This window comes from Budorcas taxicolor, chromosome 5 (assembly GCF_023091745.1).
Source record: "Budorcas taxicolor isolate Tak-1 chromosome 5, Takin1.1, whole genome shotgun sequence".
Lineage (NCBI taxonomy): Eukaryota > Metazoa > Chordata > Mammalia > Artiodactyla > Bovidae > Budorcas > Budorcas taxicolor.
Window position 1 is genome coordinate 77,010,682 of NC_068914.1, and position 20,291 is coordinate 77,030,972.

The 20,291-nt window shown below is 55.1% G+C and overlaps 1 protein-coding gene across 1 annotated transcript in view; it reads left to right on the forward strand.

The window, feature by feature from the left end:
- The first annotated feature begins 311 nt into the window (after positions 1-311).
- Positions 312-20,291, forward strand: part of COL2A1 (collagen type II alpha 1 chain) — a 30,005-nt gene continuing 10,025 nt past the window's right edge. The window contains exons 1-30 of the mRNA XM_052640483.1: positions 312-396; positions 4,579-4,785; positions 6,237-6,253; positions 6,450-6,482; positions 6,582-6,614; positions 6,715-6,768; positions 6,915-7,016; positions 7,998-8,075; positions 8,706-8,750; positions 8,856-8,909; positions 9,332-9,385; positions 10,125-10,178; positions 10,579-10,632; positions 10,764-10,817; positions 11,104-11,148; positions 11,681-11,734; positions 14,168-14,212; positions 14,694-14,747; positions 16,125-16,223; positions 16,502-16,546; positions 16,639-16,737; positions 16,912-16,965; positions 17,285-17,392; positions 17,988-18,041; positions 18,123-18,221; positions 18,343-18,396; positions 18,831-18,929; positions 19,320-19,373; positions 19,738-19,791; positions 20,081-20,134. Of these exons, the coding sequence (XP_052496443.1) occupies positions 312-396; positions 4,579-4,785; positions 6,237-6,253; positions 6,450-6,482; positions 6,582-6,614; positions 6,715-6,768; positions 6,915-7,016; positions 7,998-8,075; positions 8,706-8,750; positions 8,856-8,909; positions 9,332-9,385; positions 10,125-10,178; positions 10,579-10,632; positions 10,764-10,817; positions 11,104-11,148; positions 11,681-11,734; positions 14,168-14,212; positions 14,694-14,747; positions 16,125-16,223; positions 16,502-16,546; positions 16,639-16,737; positions 16,912-16,965; positions 17,285-17,392; positions 17,988-18,041; positions 18,123-18,221; positions 18,343-18,396; positions 18,831-18,929; positions 19,320-19,373; positions 19,738-19,791; positions 20,081-20,134 (1,995 nt within the window). The remainder of the gene's footprint in view (positions 397-4,578; positions 4,786-6,236; positions 6,254-6,449; positions 6,483-6,581; positions 6,615-6,714; positions 6,769-6,914; positions 7,017-7,997; positions 8,076-8,705; positions 8,751-8,855; positions 8,910-9,331; positions 9,386-10,124; positions 10,179-10,578; positions 10,633-10,763; positions 10,818-11,103; positions 11,149-11,680; positions 11,735-14,167; positions 14,213-14,693; positions 14,748-16,124; positions 16,224-16,501; positions 16,547-16,638; positions 16,738-16,911; positions 16,966-17,284; positions 17,393-17,987; positions 18,042-18,122; positions 18,222-18,342; positions 18,397-18,830; positions 18,930-19,319; positions 19,374-19,737; positions 19,792-20,080; positions 20,135-20,291) is intronic.

The following is a 20,291-nucleotide window of genomic DNA, read 5'->3' on the forward strand; positions in this document are numbered from 1 at the left end:
GGCAGGTGCGGGCTCTGGCTGGGCCCAGGCGGGGTGCGGGGCGGGGTCTCAGGTTACAGCCCCGCGGGGGGCCGGGGGCGGCCCGCGGTTTGGGCGAGCTCGCCAGCCTCGAGCGGGGCCGGGCGCATATAACGGGCGCCGCGGCCGAGAGAGGACGCAGAGCGCCGCTGGGCTGCCGGGTCTCCTGCCTGCTCCTCCTGATCCGAGGGCCTCCTGCATGAGGGCGCGGTAGAGCCCCGGACCCACGCCGTGCTCCTGCCGCCTCGCCGCGCTCCGCCCGGGCCCGGCTCCGCCAGGCCCCGCGGTGAGCTATGATCCGCCTCGGCGCTCCCCAGACGCTGGTGCTGCTGACGCTGCTCGTCGCCGCTGTCCTTCGGTGTCACGGCCAGGATGTCCGTAAGTCGTCCACAGCTCCCGCCTGCCACCCTTCTGTGTCGACCCTCAGCATCCTCTTCCCTGGCCCTCTCGCACTCTGGAGCCCGCGGGTCTGGGTTAGAGCGGCTCCGGGGTCAAGGCGCGTGGAGACGGGTGCAGGATGCGCAGAAGCTCATTGAATGGAATTCTGCAAGTCAGGGGCTCTGTCCTAGCGTCCTCCCTGCGGGTGGTGGTTGGAGGCATTTGCCGGTCCTTGCGTTGCGCAGGAATATTAAAGAAGCCAAGCGGCGGGTCGGAAGTTTGCGCTTAGATTCAAGCGCGCTCTCTTTGACCAGCTTTGATAATTAAGCGCAAACGCACACTGCTTGCCTCACCCAAGCACTCAGGGTTCGGCAAAACAGGTTGTGGCCCATAGATCTTAGGAAAAGTAGGCGAGAAAAAGCACGAGCGAAGAAGTGAGCAAGCGCCAAGGGCTTGAATTCCTAGTCGTGTCCAGGGGTCGGTGTCTGGGGTTCAAAGGGAAGTTAGTTAGACAAAGGAGACGCTCTGAACCTAGTAGGCTGAAACCCGAGGCCGCGATGAAGGGCTTCGGAGAGACACCCTGAGATCTCAGCGCCCCTCGTGGGTTTTCTGCCATTCATGGCTGGCCCAGGAGCAAGGTGCAGCCCGCTTGGCATCTCGGCTTTCCCCTTGCCTCTAGAAGATACAGAAACTTCCCGCAGGAGAGGCCATCTGAAAGGCGGTAACATTCCAACCAGACCTTGCTTTTGAAACGTCCGGGAAAATAGCGCCCCCTCCCCGCCGTCTTCCCCCCATCCGCCCTCTCCCGCACCCGCCCCCCCAAGCCAGGTACTACAATGAGTTACTTTTATAAAAGTTTCTGGAACTAGCCGAGTCTCTGCCAAGAGTGAGTGAGCGAGTGTGTGTGTGTGTGTGTGTGTGTGTGTGTGTGTGTGTGTGTGTGTGTGTAGCAGAGGAGTGGGACACGGTTGGTCGATTGCTATAACAATTTCAACCGTATATAGTTAGAGATGGCAGTTTTACAATCTGGTCCAAAGACAGTTCGAACCGCACCTTTCCATCATCTCCTTTGGTAAAGTCCCACTGTCTGGGATTATATTTAGGACAAATGAAGCCTGGAAAGTGTATTAAGTAGAGAATTTTTTTTTCCACGTGTTTGGGCACGTTTCCGACGGCTGGGATTCCAGCCCTGTCTTTGTATGTTACAGATTGTAAATCAATCGCAGGGGAAATTTGGGGGGAAGGTATGGAAATCAAAAGTCCGTGTGCCGACGATTCTCTGCAGTCTCGCCTGCCACCTGGCTATCTCTGGAGACAGTTTAGAAGGCTTCGGGCCCAGAAGGACTTTCCGTTCGTTAGGGTGATCGACAGGGGCAGAACTGGAGCCCGCAGCGCAGCAGCAAGGAGCCTCAGGCCGAAGATTTTGGACAGGGGGTCGGGAGGTGCACTAAGCTGGAGGCGCGCTCACGGCACTTGGAATACGGTGTCGCTTAGTGGCCCCAGCTCGGATTGACTATGTATTTGTCCTAAATTTGAACTTACACACCCACAAAGCTGTCTTCTTGACTGATCTCTGCCATAGTGCGCAATGGAATTAGCTAGGTGACTCTCAAAATCCCCAAACTCTGCATCTGGTATTAGAGGCGCTCACTTCAGTGGCAGAGCGTTCTCAGCGCCGCAGCTTTCCGAGGAGGGAATGAATTCCACAGCTCTTTGGGCCCAGATCTCCCAGTCGCTCCTCCCCCCACCCGCCCTCCCCAGGGGCAGAGCATTGGAGCCGCTGGCTTTGCGCCCTAGCGCACCCTGGCCGGGTAACCCACTCCCCTGGGTCAGAGGACCCAAAGACGTGACGTGGGGAAGGACGCAGTCTGCGTGGACGTCAGGAATGTCAGTAACCTAGGGCTCGGGCACGCCCCTCCTCCCCATCTTTCCACAAGTTTGAGAAGCTTATTGGCTGCTGCGTTTTTGACCCACATCTGCATTTCACAGCCCTCGTCTCTGAAAAGTGCCCCTCGGCTCGGGGGAGAGACCTCAATCCGTCTTTGTGAGGCTTGTTTGCGTTAGGAGATTGGCAGCGATGGCTTCCAGATGGGGCTGAAACTCTGCCCGTATTTATTTAAACTGATTCCTTGCGGAGACCTGTGAATCGGAGTCTGTGTGCGCTCGAGAAAAGCCCCATTCATGAGAGGCAAGGTCCGGTGGGTTCCCCCGGACTCCCCGACCCCCTCTCCCACAATGCCCCCCCACCCCGTGCCCGCCCACCGCCACCTCTCAGGCTCCAGCCCTGCGCGGAGCAGCCGCGAAGCAAAACAGTTCCCCAAAAGAGGTAACTTTTTAATTGGCCTACTACAAAGAGTCGCTTATACGGCCCTGCGGTAATGAGGGGAACACGATCAGGCGCGCTGGGATGCTATCGGCAGCCGTTTCGAACAGCAATTATGGAGGTGCTGGGCTCCTCCGTCCACACCTAAGGGATCCGGTTACGGAGCTGGCTTCTTTCTGGGGCAGTCATTTAATCGCACTTTTCACCCTCGCAGTGTCCGTGGGTGAGCTGCGTCCAGAGCTGCAGTCACAAAGAGTCACCGTAGGGCTCTCACACCCAGCGCTGCGGCCCCGCCCCAGCGCCCGCGCATCCCGGGACCGCCCTTCCGAGGGAAATCTGATCTGCCTTCTGGGTGAACCCCTCGTCCAGCATTTTGCTCTTTTCCCCCTACGGCCCTCCTGGCTGAGAGTGGGTTCTTCTTTAGTCTGGACCCCACCCCTTGCTTTCTGCAGCTCCACCCATTTTAGCAGTGGGTGTGGCCCAGCGATTTTGATACTTAAGCTAGGATTCCCCCACCCCCCCCCCGCCACCCCCTCCCCCCCCCCCCCCCCGCCACCCCCTCCCCCCCCCCCCCCGCCACCGCGTGATTATCTTGCCTAAATGCTGAGTGGATTTTTTTTTCTAGTGGAAAAAAAAAAAGGTTTATCTTTCAGAGTCTCCTTAAAGAGCTGGGGCAGGCCCGTTTCTCTCTCCGCCCACCTGGTTTGTGGCCCGTTCCTATTATTCATCCCGCTGCCAGTGCTTTGACGACTCTGATGAGAAAAACAGCGCTGGGCGCTCCCTAGCACGTGGTGCGGGCTCTGCCACGCTTGGCGCTCTTCGGAGCGCTCTTGTCAGCACAGACTTCGTTTGCAGGGTGAATTCCAGACGGCAGGGCGCTTATGGAGGGGGACTACTCTGTGCCCTTCTTTGTCTGCGTTCTTGGAGGGGGCCGGGCCTGGACTGCCTACTCTTGGCCGGGACCAGGCATTCAAAGCCTCCTTCCATATCCCCTCCGTCACGTTGAGCCGTTGTCTTCAGATGGAAGCAGGCTCTCTCCAGAGGGGGGTCCAGCTGGAGGTCAGCACCCGTAGAGGGATCTTTGGCCCTGCTTGCCTCCGGGGCATTTTATCAGCCCTCGTGGGTTCTATCCAGGTGTATTGTTTGACTGGTCCAAACCCCTTCCCTAAATTGGTCCTAAGACTAATATTATTTAAAGAATGGGACAAGATCCTACCTCTAATAGCTCATCCTTTCACACACCTCCACCCCCATATATCTACTTCTGGAGCCTGGCTGCTGATAGAGTCTAATTTCTGTGGGTAGAATTTTCTCCACGCCTTCTGAATTTTAGCTGTCAGTTGTATTCAGTAGATCCCATAATTCCTAGAGGCAGGCAGAAGAAAGAAGGCCTCTGTCCCTGTGTTGGGGGTGGGGTGGGGTGTGGGCGGCTCTGCATTTTCCCCTCCCCTCTGTCTTTACAGTCCTGAGTCCCCCAGTTCAGAGGCTCATCCTCCTCCTGCTCCTACTCTAACTTGCCCATGACCCCCACATCATCATGTCTCCCCAATATGAGATGCATGAAGACAGTATTTCATCCTCAGTGCCGCCCCCGCCCCAACCTTCCCTGCTGGGTCAGGATTTTCATTGGTGAATAGAGAGCAGAGTGCAAAGTGGACAATAATATTTGTTGACTACATGGCAGAATGAATGATGTCTTAGAAAAAATAACAAGTTCTCTATGTTGGGTGGCCGGAGTCCACACGCTTCAGCATTCAAATGATGTCAAGTTGACCTGCAACCTCTCTCTTTTTCTCTTCTGGCTCCTCATCCCCTCCTTCCCTTGGCTCTCCGCTTCCCCCACCCCACCCTTGGTGCAGAGAAGGCTGGCAGCTGTGTGCAGGATGGGCAGAGGTATAATGATAAGGATGTGTGGAAGCCTGAGCCCTGCCGGATCTGTGTCTGTGACACTGGGACTGTCCTCTGCGACGACATAATCTGTGAAGACATGAAAGACTGCCTCAGCCCTGAGACCCCCTTCGGAGAGTGCTGCCCCATCTGCTCAGCTGACCTCCCCACTGCCAGTGGTCGTAATTTATTTATTTCCTGTTCCACATAAATAAATTACTTGCAGGGGCAGCAAATGCCCTGCCATGGATGCCAGTCATCTCTGTGAAGCAGAGGGACTGGTTATCCATGGCACCCCAGCAGCTGAGGCTGAAGGGAAAGGCGACTTCTCGCTTGCAGGATGACACTGAGTGAGCCTGACACACCAGAGGGGTCCTTCCTCACCTGACACCTCCAGAAAATATGCTCCTAAGACCTGGAGCACAGAGGGGACTCCACACAAGCGTCCTCACTGTAAGCACCTCTGCAAAGTCCTTGAGCCACAATGGAGATCCAGTGCTCCTTTTGGCCAAAACACAGATTCATTTCTCCTCTGTTGCCCACAGCTTGGCCTCCAAACATGCTCACTGTGGAGCAAGCTCCGCTGGCCAACGGGGCGACAGAAAGGGCAGGCCCCCTTTTGAAAAATATGGAGCATTGGTGGCAGTTTCCTTTTGGTTTTGCCTCTGTTGGTATTGACTGCCAATTAAGAAGCAAGTTCCTAGCAGAAGGAAGAGCTGGGGTCTGGAAGTTCTAGTGGTGAAGAGCAGAGCTGGGCCCCGGACAGAGCCCCAGGTGCCTACACCCTGGAGCCGGGGCTGGTGAATGTGTAGGTGTGCAGGTGACCCCTCCCCAGCTCTGGAGCCCATGCCCTATCCCCCTGAAGGAGGATGGGGACAGACATCTAGGCCTTTTGGGTAGCCCTCACCATTTTCTTCCCGATCAAGCAGAGGAGACAGTTGAAAAGGAAGCGAGCAGTTGCCTTTCCTTAACACTTCACCCACCGTGGAAAGCTGCTTGGGGAAGCTGCTTTGATAGCCCACTTCCCCAGATCATTTTTCAGGGGGCCTATGTGAGTGAAGCGTTGATCACCTTTACTATTTTGCTGCTACAAATGGGGAAAGGGTTATTGATTCGGGGGGCACTGGCTCCAATGCCCTCTGTAACTTCTGTGCTCTGCTGTTTTTTTGTGCTTGCTTCATGGAGACCCAGCTTGAATGTAAGACCTTTCTAAATACCTAACTCTTCTTCTGGGGTGGGGGATGTGTTGCGGGGTGCTTGGGCTACGGGAGGGTTTTCTTACCCTTCTGAGGAAGAGAAGAAACTGAGCTTCTCCGTTTCTCAGTTTTGGGTGCTTTCTCTCCTGGTGGCTGATAGACCTTGAGTTCTTTGTATTCTTTTTGGCCCCTGCATGCTGATTGCCTTTCAATAACAAATTCTGGGTCATCTCTGTTCCTCTTGGGACCTCAGCAACTCCAGACCCCAGTGGAACCTAACACCCCAACAGAGGGCTTCAGTGGAGTAACAGGAAGCTACCCCCTTCCCTGGTTGTGTCCCTTTCTATGATGCCTTCACGAAAGTTTGAATGACAAGTTGTACTTATCCATTTCATGACTCTTATATTCTCCTTCTCTATTTCTTCCATTTGCAGGGCAACCAGGACCAAAGGTGAGAATTGTTGTTGTTTGCTTTTTTTTTCCTCTTTATATTTTCTTCGTTGAAAGCAATGCTGTGCTCATTCAGCGTGTGGTTTTTAGGCATCAACAAAAGATCTGTTACAGTGGGCACCTTGATGCAGGGGCTACTGTTTTGTATTGGAGGCTTGGTGAGCTTGACTCAATCCTGACAGTGTTTCGTGTTTCAGGGACAGAAAGGAGAACCTGGAGACATCAAGGATGTAAGTACACTTTCTACTCCCATGTTGCGTCAACTTTTCTAACTGGGTCATTTCCTTGAGGTCTCTTCTAACTTGCCGTTTTGTCGGTGTCTCTCACAGATCGTAGGACCCAAGGGACCTCCTGGACCTCAGGTAAAAAAGAGAGAAACCGCGTTTTCCATGCTTTCCTTGAGTTGTTGATCAGCAGGCGCTCCCGCTCTTGCTGTCGCCTCAATATTTTCTTCCTTTTCAGGGACCTGCAGGTGAACAAGGACCCAGAGGTGATCGTGGTGACAAAGGTGAAAAAGTGAGTAGAGAAACAATGCTGTCTGACCCTTGTGGACTCCCCACGTTCTCTAAGGACCCCCCCAAATGCCTCAAGGGCAGCCCGTAGACAGATGGGTCTTGTATAAACACTGCGTCACATCGGGGCTTCTTTCTCTTTCTGCCAAGGGTGCTCCTGGACCTCGTGGCAGAGATGGAGAGCCTGGGACCCCTGGAAACCCTGGCCCCCCTGGTCCTCCCGGCCCCCCCGGCCCTCCTGGCCTTGGTGGAGTAAGTATCCTTATGTCCCCTTCCTTCAGGCTGTCTCTCCAGAAATGTGGCTTCTAAATCGCTAGTCACACTCACCTGGCTGGCTCCCAGGGCTGCCAGAAGTGTGTCCACAGCCTGTCTTGAACATGGACTTCTCCCCCAGGCCTGTAATTTAGTGGAATCACATAGTGGGCGTGAGACTGTGGCGCTAAGGACTGACTTTGTTCACTCACTGGGTTTCTGTAAAGAAAGTCTTCAGTTACCTGGCTTCCTGGCATCTCTACTGTGTGGCTGGTCCTTGGGAGTGGGTGTGGGTGTAGAGGTTGGAGGAGAGGATGGCTGGGCACTTGCAGTTCCCTGGAAGAAGAGTGACCACTGTCCTTGGAAGACGTTGAAGCTTCATCTTTGCCAAGTACATTCCAAGCAACTATTTATTCTCATGAAAGAGCCCCACTGAGGAAAGGTGTGTGGCTAAAGTTGGTTTTGGAATCAGACCAATCAACAAATTACATTATTGCCCAGTTTTTGCAGGTTTGCCATTTTGATGTTTGCTATGATCTAAATTTTTAAACTTGAATGGCGCATAGATGCCTACTATATTCTCTGGTAAAATATTTTAAGACTGTTTATTTTAGTGTTTTGCTGGGCATTAAGGTCTTAGAAAAGAAAAAAAAAACCTTTAAAAGTTATATTTTAGTTATAGTTTTCAATTTATTTGGAATAATATATTTAATATTTTAGAATTAAAGAATACTTACAAAATGAAATGCAAGTAATGGATACTCTTCCAAGTAACACTTCATCTTCCAGGGAAATGGTTGTGCCACTGTCATCTAATAAGCCATTTCCAAAACATTTTTTCAGGAATCATTAGTGTTTCTGATCAATGCTAGGTTAGTCTCCCACAATTAAAGTTTTTTTCTATCCGTATATAGCTTACCTAGCCATGTAGGAAAAGCATATAGCCTCTCAAGCTTTTAATGTTGTTGGGTTTATTTGCAGAACTTTGCTGCCCAGATGGCTGGTGGATTTGATGAGAAGGCTGGTGGCGCCCAGATGGGAGTAATGCAGGGACCAATGGTAAGAAAAGGCACCAGTTCTTCACAGCCAAAATGGCAGGAGGTGGCCCTCAGCAGAGCCAGGGACTCTGACAACCTCACTTTACAGATAATTACTTGGAGCGGCCCTTCCCCATCAGTTACATAACCTCCCATTTAGCTAGCCCAGAGCATTTGGTTTTTAATGGCGATGGATGCCAGTTTTAATGATGCACTGGAGTGACTAAGAAGAATGAGGATGGAGAGAGGCATATAGGCTGATCTGTCAGAAGGCCAGTTGCTATTGCTCTTGGAATGAGAACTGAAGAATGCAGACAGCAGCCACTGTTCTCCAGCATCCACAAGACTTCCAGCAGGAAATCTCAGCCCTGCAGCTCCCACTTGGCACATGCTAAATGAAACTCAGACTTTAGTAAACATGGCTGCTGTCCAGAGGAACGCAAGGCCAGCTTCTCTGTCCAAATGGTACCTATAAATAAAAATAGAATGTTGCAAGGGGAGAGGAAAATGAGAGGGAGCAGCCCCTGCAGGCCCCTGCTCACAGAGTAACTCCTTGTCCTTTGTCTGGGCTGTTGGCTGGGAGGCGGCGGCACCGTGGAGGCCAAGGGTGAAGTCTTTCCAGTAAAGCTCCTCATTTTCTGTTCCAATGCAGGGCCCCATGGGACCTCGGGGACCCCCAGGCCCTGCTGGTGCTCCCGTAAGTATTGGGTTTTTCCTTTTGGAAAGCGGAGACACAGATGCTTTCAAGCTCTCTGATGTCTGTTCTAGGGGGCCAACCTGGTGTCCTCGCTTTACTTTTTAGGGACCTCAAGGATTTCAAGGCAACCCTGGTGAACCTGGGGAACCCGGTGTCTCTGTGAGTGCTGGCGCTGGCCCTGCCCTCCTGGGGGATCTTCTGGCAATGCACCATTCACACCCTAGTCCTGTCGCCTTCCGGGCTCTGCCCAGTGCTTTCTCCAGTGGAGGGCTCAGAGGAAGCTCAGATGTCCCGTCTTAGCTCTGGGGGAACTGACAGGGAGCCAGATGTGGCAGGAACCACCCAGGATTCTGTCATGTCAGTCCTTTTTCTGGGTCACCCCTTCTGGCCTGTGCTGTCCACTGCCTCCCGCTGTGATCTGCTCTGCGCCTCTTCTCTCTCTCAGCACAAACTGGGTTCCTCCATCTTTTTTTCCTTTTAGATGCACTAGCTTCCAAAAGCTATAATCCCTGGGTTTCTCCCACTGATTAGGTGTCTTCCCCCCTCCAACCATCTCTTAAGCTCACTTATTTTGTTTGTAGGGTCCCATGGGCCCCCGTGGTCCTCCTGGCCCCCCTGGGAAACCTGGTGATGATGTGAGTACACCTGAGTGAATCAAGTGGCTGCCTCACTTGAAAGGGCCTGGAGAGAGGGGGTTCTGGGTGGTGATGGGCGGATGCACCCTCGACTGGGCCCAGGGGGCGGGGCTCGTCCGGCAGAGACTCAGACACTGCACCGTCTACATTTCCGCTGGCAACTTAGCTTGCAGGTGCCTTTGGGGACAGCTTTGGACCCACTGGGAAGGGAAATAATTAAAATATCATTAGCTCCAGGAAGGGAAATTGAGAAGTGAGAGAAGGGAGGGGGAAAACACAAGGGGAAAGATGCAGAGAAGGAAAAACAAAAGAGAAACACTCAACAGCCCAAGATTATCTTAATTGTAAATGAGTTGGGGAAAGCTCAGGCTGAGTCAGGATGTCTGCAAGGGATGTAAACGAAGGGGAGAGAGAACTGGCGCTGAAGCTGCTCGTGAGAATCCCATTAGGCAGTGAACGAACGTCTCTGAGGTTAGGGAACACAGGCTGGTCAGCAGTGCCTATGAGAGGAGACAGTGAGCCCACCAGGGAAGGCTGGAGGCTGTGAGGGGTGGAGGAGCTTGCCCAGGACACAAGCAGGGAAGGCATTCAGGGAAGTCTGGGACCTGCAGGGGTGGGGGGAGATGAGGAAGCAGGTGGGCAAAGGCATGGCAGGTGGGAGGAGTGATAACATGGCAGTGTGCACCAGTGATGCTAACGTGTCTTCTGAGGAAGCTGAGGTACATCTCTCTCCCTTCAGGGTGAAGCTGGAAAGCCTGGAAAATCTGGCGAGAGAGGCCCTCCTGGCCCTCAGGTAAAGCCCACCTTTCCCAGTTTCTAGTCTCGTTCGCAGCGTCTCCATCCTTGCAACAAACGCAGTGGCCTCCCACCCAGCTCATCCAGCTCCGATAGCTCGCTCCTAAAGTTCCAGCCGTCCCCACGTGTCACGCTTTCATACTGATGACCATGTCCCTGATCCTAGCACAGTCTCGGGGCGTCTGGGGGTGCTGGCAGATGTTTACACCCACTTTGCCTAAGCTGGGGTGAGGCACAGAGAGGGGGATTCTGGGAGTGACCGAAAGATGTTCCTGGTGCTGGGCTTCCCCTGCTTCCTGGCCACCCAGGGACCTGGCTTCAAGGCCTCTCCCATCAGCCCAAGGCAGCCTTTACCTGGTTCTGCACAGTGCTCTGAACATCTCTGCTTTGGATTGCAGGGTGCTCGCGGCTTCCCAGGAACCCCAGGCCTTCCTGGTGTCAAAGGTCACAGAGTAAGTATAATGGGGGGAGAGTGCTGGAAGGAAAAAGACTGACCAAGGGAGAAAAAAGTCTTGGGGGGGACATGAATCGTCCTCTTCGGCTTCCCCAGAAGAGTGATTGAAAGTCTTCTCTTGTCCTGTAGGGTTACCCAGGTCTAGATGGTGCTAAGGGAGAAGCTGGTGCCCCAGGTGTGAAGGTAAGGACCAAGAAGCACATGGGCATGGGGGACAGACGATGAGGAGATGCTGCTGAGCTCAGTGGAGTTAGGACATCTGAACAGCTTGGGTTAGGAACACCAGCACTACAACCTAATGAATGAACAGCAGGTCTGGAGAGCTCCGGGAATTGTCCCTCATGGAACTAAAGCTTGGAGGTGTCGGTGCTAGCTGAGATGACCAGAGCTTTCGGCTTCCTCCATGGGAACTGTCTTGCGGGCTGGCAGAGGGGCCCCTGCTCACTGACCTTCTGCATCTTTTTTCCAGGGTGAGAGTGGTTCCCCAGGTGAGAACGGTTCTCCAGGCCCAATGGTGAGTATGAGCACCACCCCCTGGAGGGCCTCCAGACACTCTTGAGACACCTAAAGCCCAGCAGATGGCGCCACTGTAGATGCCACTGCTCCCTTTGGGCAAAGTAGATACTCAGTTTTGTAGATTGATTCGATTATGAGCAAAACGTAAAGTGTGTCAAGTGGATGGCTTGTGCAAGGGCTCACCAGCATTTCTTTGAAATAACCCTGTTAACACCCGTAAGGTGTGCTTCAGTTTTTACAAATTCTGTTTATTTTCAACATTTGGGGGAGTTTGTCTATTGCAAGGAGCAAGATGTGCCTATAACAGGGCTCCCAATAGGTAACAATGGGAGCACCTGTGTGTTCTGCCATGGCCGAGAACCCTTTGGTGTGATAGGATCAGGAAGGCGGACCAGGGGCATCCACACCTTTGCCTCCTGGGTGCTACCGGCTCCCTCCCTTCCAGTGTCCATGAAGGGCCTGCAGGTTAAGTGATGGGGCTGAGCGGTCCTTGAACCAACTCATGCTGTGCCTCTTGGTGTGTGCTCCAGGGTCCCCGCGGCTTGCCTGGTGAGAGAGGACGGACTGGCCCTGCCGGCGCTGCAGTGAGTAATTGACAAGACCCAGAGCTACCATTTGCCCGGCTCTTTGGAGTTCACAAGGCACTTGTGTTCAGGGTTATTTTGCCTGACCCTCAAAGCAACCCCACGAGGTGTAGACAGTATCATCCTCCCGTGAGGATTCACTCTGAGTGTGCCCGTCACAAATCCCCAGACTGGGTCTGCACAATCAGAGGACCGGGGTGGGGTGGGGGGAGGCCATGGGAGAGCTGGCAGGCGAGGACAGGAGTCTCTTTAACCAGTCTCGATTATTCAGGTAATCCCTCGACAGTCTCACCCACTCCCCAGTCAATCCTGTTTGAATATATGGACAGACTTTAGTTGGCTCTAGTACTGTGTTCCTTTTAGTTCTTTCTGCTCACTTAGATGCTGCCCTAGAAAAGTGTATCAGTCTAGGGTCAACTCACATACTTTACGTTACTGCAATGTTGGTGACACTGTGGTATACCAGTGGCCACTGCTTCACGGGCACGTCCTCTGTTTAATACCCAGATGCTCTGTCTTATCCAGCCTTCCCTCGGATCCTACCAGGCGGATTCTGTTGTCCTCCCCCCTTTAGAGGAGAAGAAACTGAGGCACTGAATGGTTAACTAGCCTAAGACAAGCCGTGCTCTGCAGCCTCAGACTCCAGTGGCCTCGCATTAATGGGAGAGTTAAGAGCATGGGGATTTGTGGCAGTGGAGGGTGCAGGTGTTTAGCTCTGATCCCTTAGCAATAGAGAGCCCTTGTGGGCGCCTGGTCAGGCGAGTGATGCGATGAAAGCTCTGTTTAAGAAAGATTACGCTCTCTGTTGATTTCACACCCCAGCCACCCAGGCTCTGAGGCCCCTCCTCATGGGTCCTTGCAGGACCAGCCAAAGTAAATCAGCTTCCCTCAGTTGTGCTGCAGTCCAGATAATGTATCTGTTTTGGCAGAAATTTCCCTCAGAAGCAGATCAGTGAAATAGCATGCAGTCTCAACCCCCATTTGTCAGCCAAAACCGTTGAAGTGGCTTGTCCCTGGGTCACTTTATGTGAGGGGATTAGAGAGCCCCGGGCCTGCCAAGAAGCACTGTGATTGCTACAGATTGCCCAGACCTGGCTTGTGCCTTTTTGGCCAGGCTTGGAGTCATGGGGGCCACACTCCATGAGGGGCACAGATGACCTGCACCGCTGTTCTCCTTCCTCCTCCAGTTGGCCCTGCTTCTTGCTTCTCCTTGCTGACTCCTGTCCCTACCGTAGTTAGACTGGCAGGGTGTGCATAGGATTTGGCATGGAAGATTGACAAGGTCACATAGTTCAGTGCAGGCCTGGTGTCCAGGCCTGGCCAGGGGCTGGGCTGGGCTGTGGTCATGTGCCCCCCACCTTGGGCCAGATGGTACCCACTCCCCAGCTTTCCTGCAGGGGGCAGCCCTGGATGCCCATCCAACTTTGGCCTCTTGGGCAGCACCACACTCCCCTTGCTCACAAGCAGCCCAGGCCTCTCCTCTGGCTGAACCCTGGAGGGAGGGTACTTTGCGAAGCAGCCAGCCCAGAAGGGGCTCTGGCCAATGCTGAGGGTTTATGTTCCCTGTGACATTTTCTTCTGTTAAGTCTTCTCCTGCTTCCCTGGTTAATGCCAACCAGGAGAGTCTCAGTCATGAGAAATGGACCACAGCCAGGAGAAAGACTTGAGTCTTATTTGAAACAGGAGCTTCCCCTAAAGCATCCTTCTTCAGCTTCCCAGGAGAGGCAGAGGCAGGCAGGCAGGGCTCAGCTGAGGTCCTCCAAGGACCAGGTGCTCGGCCCAGCTCCACGTGGCCTAATGATTCCCGGGACCCGGAGGGGCCTCGAGAAAGAGACCCTGGAGGTGCTCCCCCTCAAAGTGCATGGCCTGTAGAGGAAGAGCCGGCAGCCTTGCTGTCTGTAAAAGAAGTCTCAGGACAAATTTGGTCCTCAGACTGTGCCCGGTGCCCTATCCCCATCACCAAGCTTCTTCCTGGGCTGGTAGCAGGTGCCCTGCAGCTTCTCTGTCTTCCATAGAAGCAGGTTGTTCTGTGGGTTGGGGATGGGGACACAGATCCGAGAGTTGACCAAGGAGATTAACCAAGCCCTGAAAGAGCTTTCTGCTGCAACAGGCAGGAAGAACTGAGTCAGAATCAATGCTTGGCTGTTTCATTTTCACTGAGTCTTTAAATGGTAACATGGCCTTGAATTTGGGGATACTTGGGGTCTAAAAGGAAGTTGAAAAAATGATGGAGTAGCTGGAAAATTACCCAAGTTCTTTGAGGTTGAGAGCAAGCCCACTGGAGGCCCAGTTCTCAAAGGCACCATGGAGGGTCCTGGGGCTGCTTCCTCCCGCAGTGCACACCTGCCAGCCTCCTGCTCAGCCCTGGGGCACCGTGAGAGGGACTGGAGACGTGTGTGCCTCCCATAACGGCTGCTTCCTTCTCGCTCACAGGGTGCTCGAGGCAATGACGGTCAACCAGGCCCTGCAGGGCCTCCGGTAAGTTCACTTCAGCCCCGGCAGGTTTGCCTGAGTCCCAGTCAGCCGCCCAGTGAAGTGGCAGTGTTTACTCAATATCCAGGCCACATTCTGGATTCTCCTGGAAAAAGAGGAACAACTTTTCATTACTAAGGGAGTATGTTGGGGACAAGCTTTGAAGCAATGGTTCATTTTTCTCAGCTACACTTTTGGTAGTTTTTCTGGGGAGGGGTAGAGAGGGAGGTGAAAGAATGACTTGCTTCTCACCATATATATATTCAGAAACTATATACTGCATCAGAAACGCAGTTTCCCCAAGCCAGGCTTGGGGACACTGGCAGTGGGGACAATTTTCATCCAGGGACTTTCGGCCACAGTGGATATAGAGCAATATCAGTACAAAGGTGGGAAGGCATGGGAGGTGAGGGGTGGCTTGGTTTGGAGGCTGGAGATGGTCTGCCCAGACTGGGCCTTCACCTCTGCATCTGCTTGCTTCCTCCAGGGTCCCGTGGGTCCTGCTGGCGGTCCTGGCTTCCCCGGTGCTCCTGGTGCCAAGGTGCGTGTTCTGCTTGTCGAGTCAGGACCCCCCCTTTCCCCATAACCCTTGCTGACTGCCCCCCGGATGATCCGCCTTCCCTTTGGAGTGTCCCCCACCCCTTGCCCCACTGCTGCTATCCGTGGAAGCAAGGAAAGAGCCAGGCGTTTTGCAGAGTCACTAGCTAGAAGGGAAAGTAAGATGGAATGATAAAAAGCTGGAGATACAGTTACAGCTTCAGAGTGGGACAAGGCAGAAAAAGATGGCGGGACCCCTGAGACCTGGGAGGGGACCAAAGGAAACTGAAGAAAAAAGGCAAAGCTCAGCTGACTTAGATCCGGAAGAGAGTTGGAGGGAAGTGGGCGCAGAGATGGTTCCATCCTTCCCTCTCACCCCTGCTTCATCTTGGGGGGCAGGGCTTGTCTCTCCCAAACCGTGTTAATAGAGTTCTTCCAAGGATTAATAGAGGCCAGTGGGAGGCCAGCCAGTTCAGGGAAAGGCCCCTGTGGCCCAGGAGGGATTCCAACACGCGTGCGTCCCTGGGAATTCTCTCCTGGTGCCGCCAGGAGATGAATAAGGAGACTCCATGTGGTCACTGGCATCAGGTTGCTTTTCCCCTTGTGGGGGTTTCCATGGCAACCAGACAGTGTCTGAGGCCCCAGGAGCTGGGTGAAGGAGACCCATTGTGAAGAGGGACAGCGGAAGGTGAGGGGGCCTGACCTTTAGAAAATAATAATTACAAAAGTAAAGCAAGAATGTTCTGAGAAGAAACCTGAGGAGGCCGTGCCCTCCCTCCGGGTCAGCAGTCCTCCCCAGGGACTCCGCCATCCAGAGATCCCAGCTCATAGCCAGCTGTAACTTTCAGGAAAAAATGAAAGTAAAAGCAGAGCCCATTTTGGGAAAAGAGGTGTCGGGGCGCTGGTCCCCCAGCTTGCTTTTTGTCCTGGCTTGCTGGCTTCCTTCAAACAGGCTTGACTCAGAGCCTGGTTCACATTAGCCGGATACACGCCCAGTGGCACCCCGAGCTGAGATGTTCAAGAGCCTCAATAAAAGAGAAAATAGGTGGGGAAGGGGGGTAAAGGTGCCTGCCCATCTCAGCCATTGTCCATCATCCCACAGTGCTGGACTGGCAGGCTGCCCAGCTCAGGCTTTTCTGATGAGTGCTGAGGGAACCAGCACAAGGCCCAGCCTGTAACATGAACCTGTGTGCCTGCTTGTGGTGGCCACCAAGGAGAGTAGAGCGGGGCAGGTAGAAAGTCATCAGGTCAGCGGGCTCAGCCAGGCAGCCTGCATGGGAACCCTTTTTGGTGTGTGTGTGCAGCTTGTCCTGAACTGTTGCCCATGGGGTCTGTGTCCCCCTGACCTGTCCTCACTGCATCCTTCCCTGCCTCTTTCCAGGGTGAAGCTGGCCCCACCGGTGCTCGAGGTCCTGAAGGCGCCCAGGGTCCTCGTGGTGAACCTGGTACTCCTGGGTCCCCTGGGCCCGCTGGCGCCGCTGTGAGTGTATTTTGCCTGAAGGGTCTGGGGTCTGAGGCCTTGGCACACTTGACTGTCTGCTGAGGCAACTGGTGCCTCAATCATCACACCTTCCTTCTGGCTCAATGCCTGCCACCCAGCCACCAGTCTCTAGAGACGCGTCTCCCTCCATCACCCATCCTCCCTTGAAGTGTCCGGCAGGGCCACGCCTGGAATGGACGAGGGGCCTGGGAGCATGATGTGGGGTGGAAACGTATTCTTCGCTGCTTATCTTATAATGACACTGTCTCCTTTTTCAGGGCAACCCTGGAACTGACGGAATCCCTGGAGCCAAGGGATCTGCTGTGAGTGCTGCCCTCGACTCAGCTCCTCCAGGTGGGGTCAGTCCCTCCTCGCGGCTCCCTCCTAATGCCCTTCTCTCTGCTCATGCTGACAGGGTGCCCCTGGCATTGCTGGTGCTCCCGGCTTCCCTGGACCCCGTGGTCCACCCGGCCCTCAAGGTGCAACTGGTCCTCTGGGCCCGAAAGGTCAAACGGTGAGATCCAGTGAACTCTGAGTCCCACCCACAGCCCCAGAGTCAAACCCAGCACCCTACTTCCTGTGCCCACAGTGTCCTCTAGCGGGCTGCCTTTAAGGGTGGGGGTGGTGGAGGATTTTTAGGGCCGTGGGGAGAACCGAGTGTGAGAACCTGCTTTTCTCCTTTGTTAAGGGTGAGCCTGGTATTGCTGGCTTCAAAGGCGAACAAGGCCCCAAGGGAGAACCGGTGAGTACCTGGCTGCCACCCCTGGCCCACTGCGCACCTCCGCAGCAGGCGTGTCCCCTATCCTGGGCCCTCTGAGGGTGCACCCAGAGATGAATGTGACAGAGAAGCTGATGCAGTCTCAGCTGGCACCTTCGGCTTGACCAGCTTGACTGCCCACTGGGCCACTTCTCCTCACCCAGCTGACCCTTTGTGACCTCACTTCCCCAGGCCCCCCAGCCCTGAAACAGCAGTCATAGCCACCTCCTCCTCATGCCAGGCCTGTGCTTGCCCCAGGGCCAGGCAAAGACTCACCCTGTTTCTCTGCCATGCTGGTTCTCAGGGCCCTGCTGGTCCCCAAGGAGCCCCTGGTCCTGCTGGTGAAGAAGGGAAAAGAGGTGCCCGTGGAGAGCCTGGTGGTGCTGGGCCTGCCGGTCCCCCTGGAGAAAGAGTAAGTGGGCCAAGAGTTCTTCCCCACGCTCGTTGGGGTGTGCCCTGGAGATACAAGTTGAGATCCTGTGGCTCTGGGTCTTTGCCAAGTCTGTGGACCTCATATTCCTTTTTCCCACCCACCTCCACACTCCTTAGTGTCCCTCACCCCTGGGTGACATGAAGCAGTGGGAGTTCCTTTCCAAGAGGTGGGGGCAGGCCCAAGAAGTTAATCTCTCAGAATCTTGCACCTGGAGCTTCCCAGGTGGCGCGAGTGGTAAAGAACCCACCTGCCAACGCAGGAGACGTAAGAGACACGGGTTCGATCCCTGGGTCAGGAAGATGCCCTGGAAGAGGGCATGGCAACCCACTCCAGTATTCTTGCCTGGAGAATCGCCATGAAGAGAGAAGCCTGGCAGACTACAGTCCATAGGGTCACAGAGTCAGACATGACTGAAGTGACTTAGTAGGCATGCATGCACATAGCTTCTGCTCTGCAGAGACTGCAGTAGGAGGGTTGGTGGGATTGACACCTGGATCCTGACTAGGCTCTCTGCAGCCACAGTTGGGTCAAGGGCCTCTCTAACTCATTGCCTCTCCCCTCCACTTCTTCCTAGGGCGCTCCTGGCAACCGTGGTTTCCCAGGTCAGGATGGTCTGGCAGGTCCCAAGGTGAGTGGGGGAACAGGGACTGGGGTCCACACATCACTGGTCAAATGGCTTTCTGCTGACCCTCTGCCTCCTCTTGTGTAGGGAGCCCCTGGAGAGCGAGGACCCAGTGGCCTTGCTGGTCCCAAAGGAGCCAACGGTGACCCTGGCCGTCCCGGAGAGCCTGGCCTTCCTGGAGCCCGGGTAGGTAGCAGGGATGCTTCTGTTTTCAGCTTCCAACCCTGAGAAGACTCCTCACGCCCTACCCGACCTGGTCCCTCCAACCCTGTGCTGACACCCAGCCCCTTCTCTCTCCTAAACAAAGGGTCTCACTGGTCGCCCTGGTGATGCTGGTCCTCAAGGCAAAGTTGGTCCTTCCGTAAGTCCATCCTCTGGGGTCATTGGGAGAGGTTGGGGGGCACTCTTGGGGAGGCAGGTGGGAAAAGAGACAGGAGCCGGGTGGGGGCAGCCTGTGAATTTTGAGAATTGGGGAGGGGAATGGATGGGATGGTGGGTCCTGTGGCCAGGTGTGGCCTATGCAGTGGCTGCAAGTTCTAAAAAGGCCACCCCTTGTGCATTTGGGCCTTCCTTTGGGGAAGACAAAGCCTGGTGTGCACTTTCAGGAACAAAACTTCTAAGCTAAGCAGTGCCTTGTCACTGATGAGTCTCGTGTGTGATGCGGGCTGCCGGTTGCGACCTTAGTCAATCCTACATGCTGTTTGTCTGGCCGGTGACCTGCCCTGAGCGTGCGCTCAGTAGAGGGACAAAGGTGGTCTCGTGTCCATGTGCTGAGAATGGTGTCCTCTCTTTCAGGGAGCCCCTGGTGAAGATGGTCGCCCTGGACCCCCAGGCCCTCAGGGAGCTCGTGGGCAGCCTGGTGTCATGGGTTTCCCTGGCCCCAAAGGTGCCAATGTAAGTAATCACCTGCCCTTCCATTTCCTTCCACATGGTTCCGCTACATCCCTGCCCCTGGGGAAAGGGCTGGTTCCCAGAGTTAACCCAAGGGCTGTGATGAGTGAGGTCCATGGTGTTCTGGGTGGCTTGGACCCCCACGCCCCAAGGAGTGCCTGTGATCAGGGGAATCCCAGGGCTCTTTAGAGCCCTCAGAACACCTCAGCCATGACACTGATCCCCGGGTCAGCGCTATCAGCTCACACCTCTGAGCATAAGAGAGGCGCTGATCCTCGACTTTAGCCTTTGTTGTCCATCAGGCAGTGGCCCCACGCCCCAGTCTCCCCCGCCGGCCATACCCCTACTCCCACCAAAGCCCTCCACCTCATGGCCCTGCCCTCTTTCTTCCAGGGTGAGCCTGGCAAAGCTGGTGAGAAGGGACTGCCTGGTGCTCCTGGCCTGAGAGTGAGTGCCTCCCCACTGCCCACCCCTGGGTGTTTGTTGCTCCCTGTGGGGAGGGAGCATCCCTGGGGCATGCTCCTGGGACCCCTGGTTGGCTGCATGATGCCCATGGCTGAGCCTGTGCTGCCCTGGGCCCTGTGGGAGTCCACACCGGGAGACTGGGGGCTGACAGCAGCCGGGGAGGTGGAGAAGGCTCCTGTGCTGAGGACTGAGGGAAAGGAGCGGAGTGGGAAGGGCGGGTGGAGAAATGGAGTTCAGGCGGAGGATTGGCTGGAAACTCTGGGCCACACAGTGCACCTGCCCGGTGCTGGGGTCTGCAGAACTGGAGGAGTGTATCATGATAGCTCCCCCTCTCTCTCCCCGCTAGGGTCTTCCTGGCAAAGATGGTGAGACAGGTGCTGCAGGCCCCCCTGGACCCGCTGTAAGTACCCGCCCAGCCTCTCTAGGTAGCCCGTGGGCAGGGGCTTGGGGGGCGGAGGTGGGGAGTGATGGAGCTGACAGATGTGGTTCTGGGCTGATCCAGGACCGCGACCCAGTCTGAGCAGAGGGATTGTGGACCCCACCCTGTGTGGGTCACTCGCTGGTGGGAGAACAGCGGGCAATGAGGGTGGTGTTGCCTGCCGTGGGTGGCCCCCTGGCCCCTCTAGCCCTGGATGTGGCGTCCAGGCTCTCCAGAAGCTGGCTCAGCTCACCATTGTCTTCCTCTGCAGGGACCAGCTGGTGAACGAGGCGAGCAGGGTGCTCCTGGGCCATCTGGGTTCCAGGTAGGCAGCTGGACCGGCTTCCTGTTTATTCTCTCTCCAGGGCTCTGGGGTGGCAGCAGCGCCCCCTCAGTGGGGGCCAGGGGATGGGTCTTCCCTGCACCCCAGCTTTTGCCCTGTGCTGGCCTCGCCAGAGGGTAGGGCAGCAACCTCACTCCTT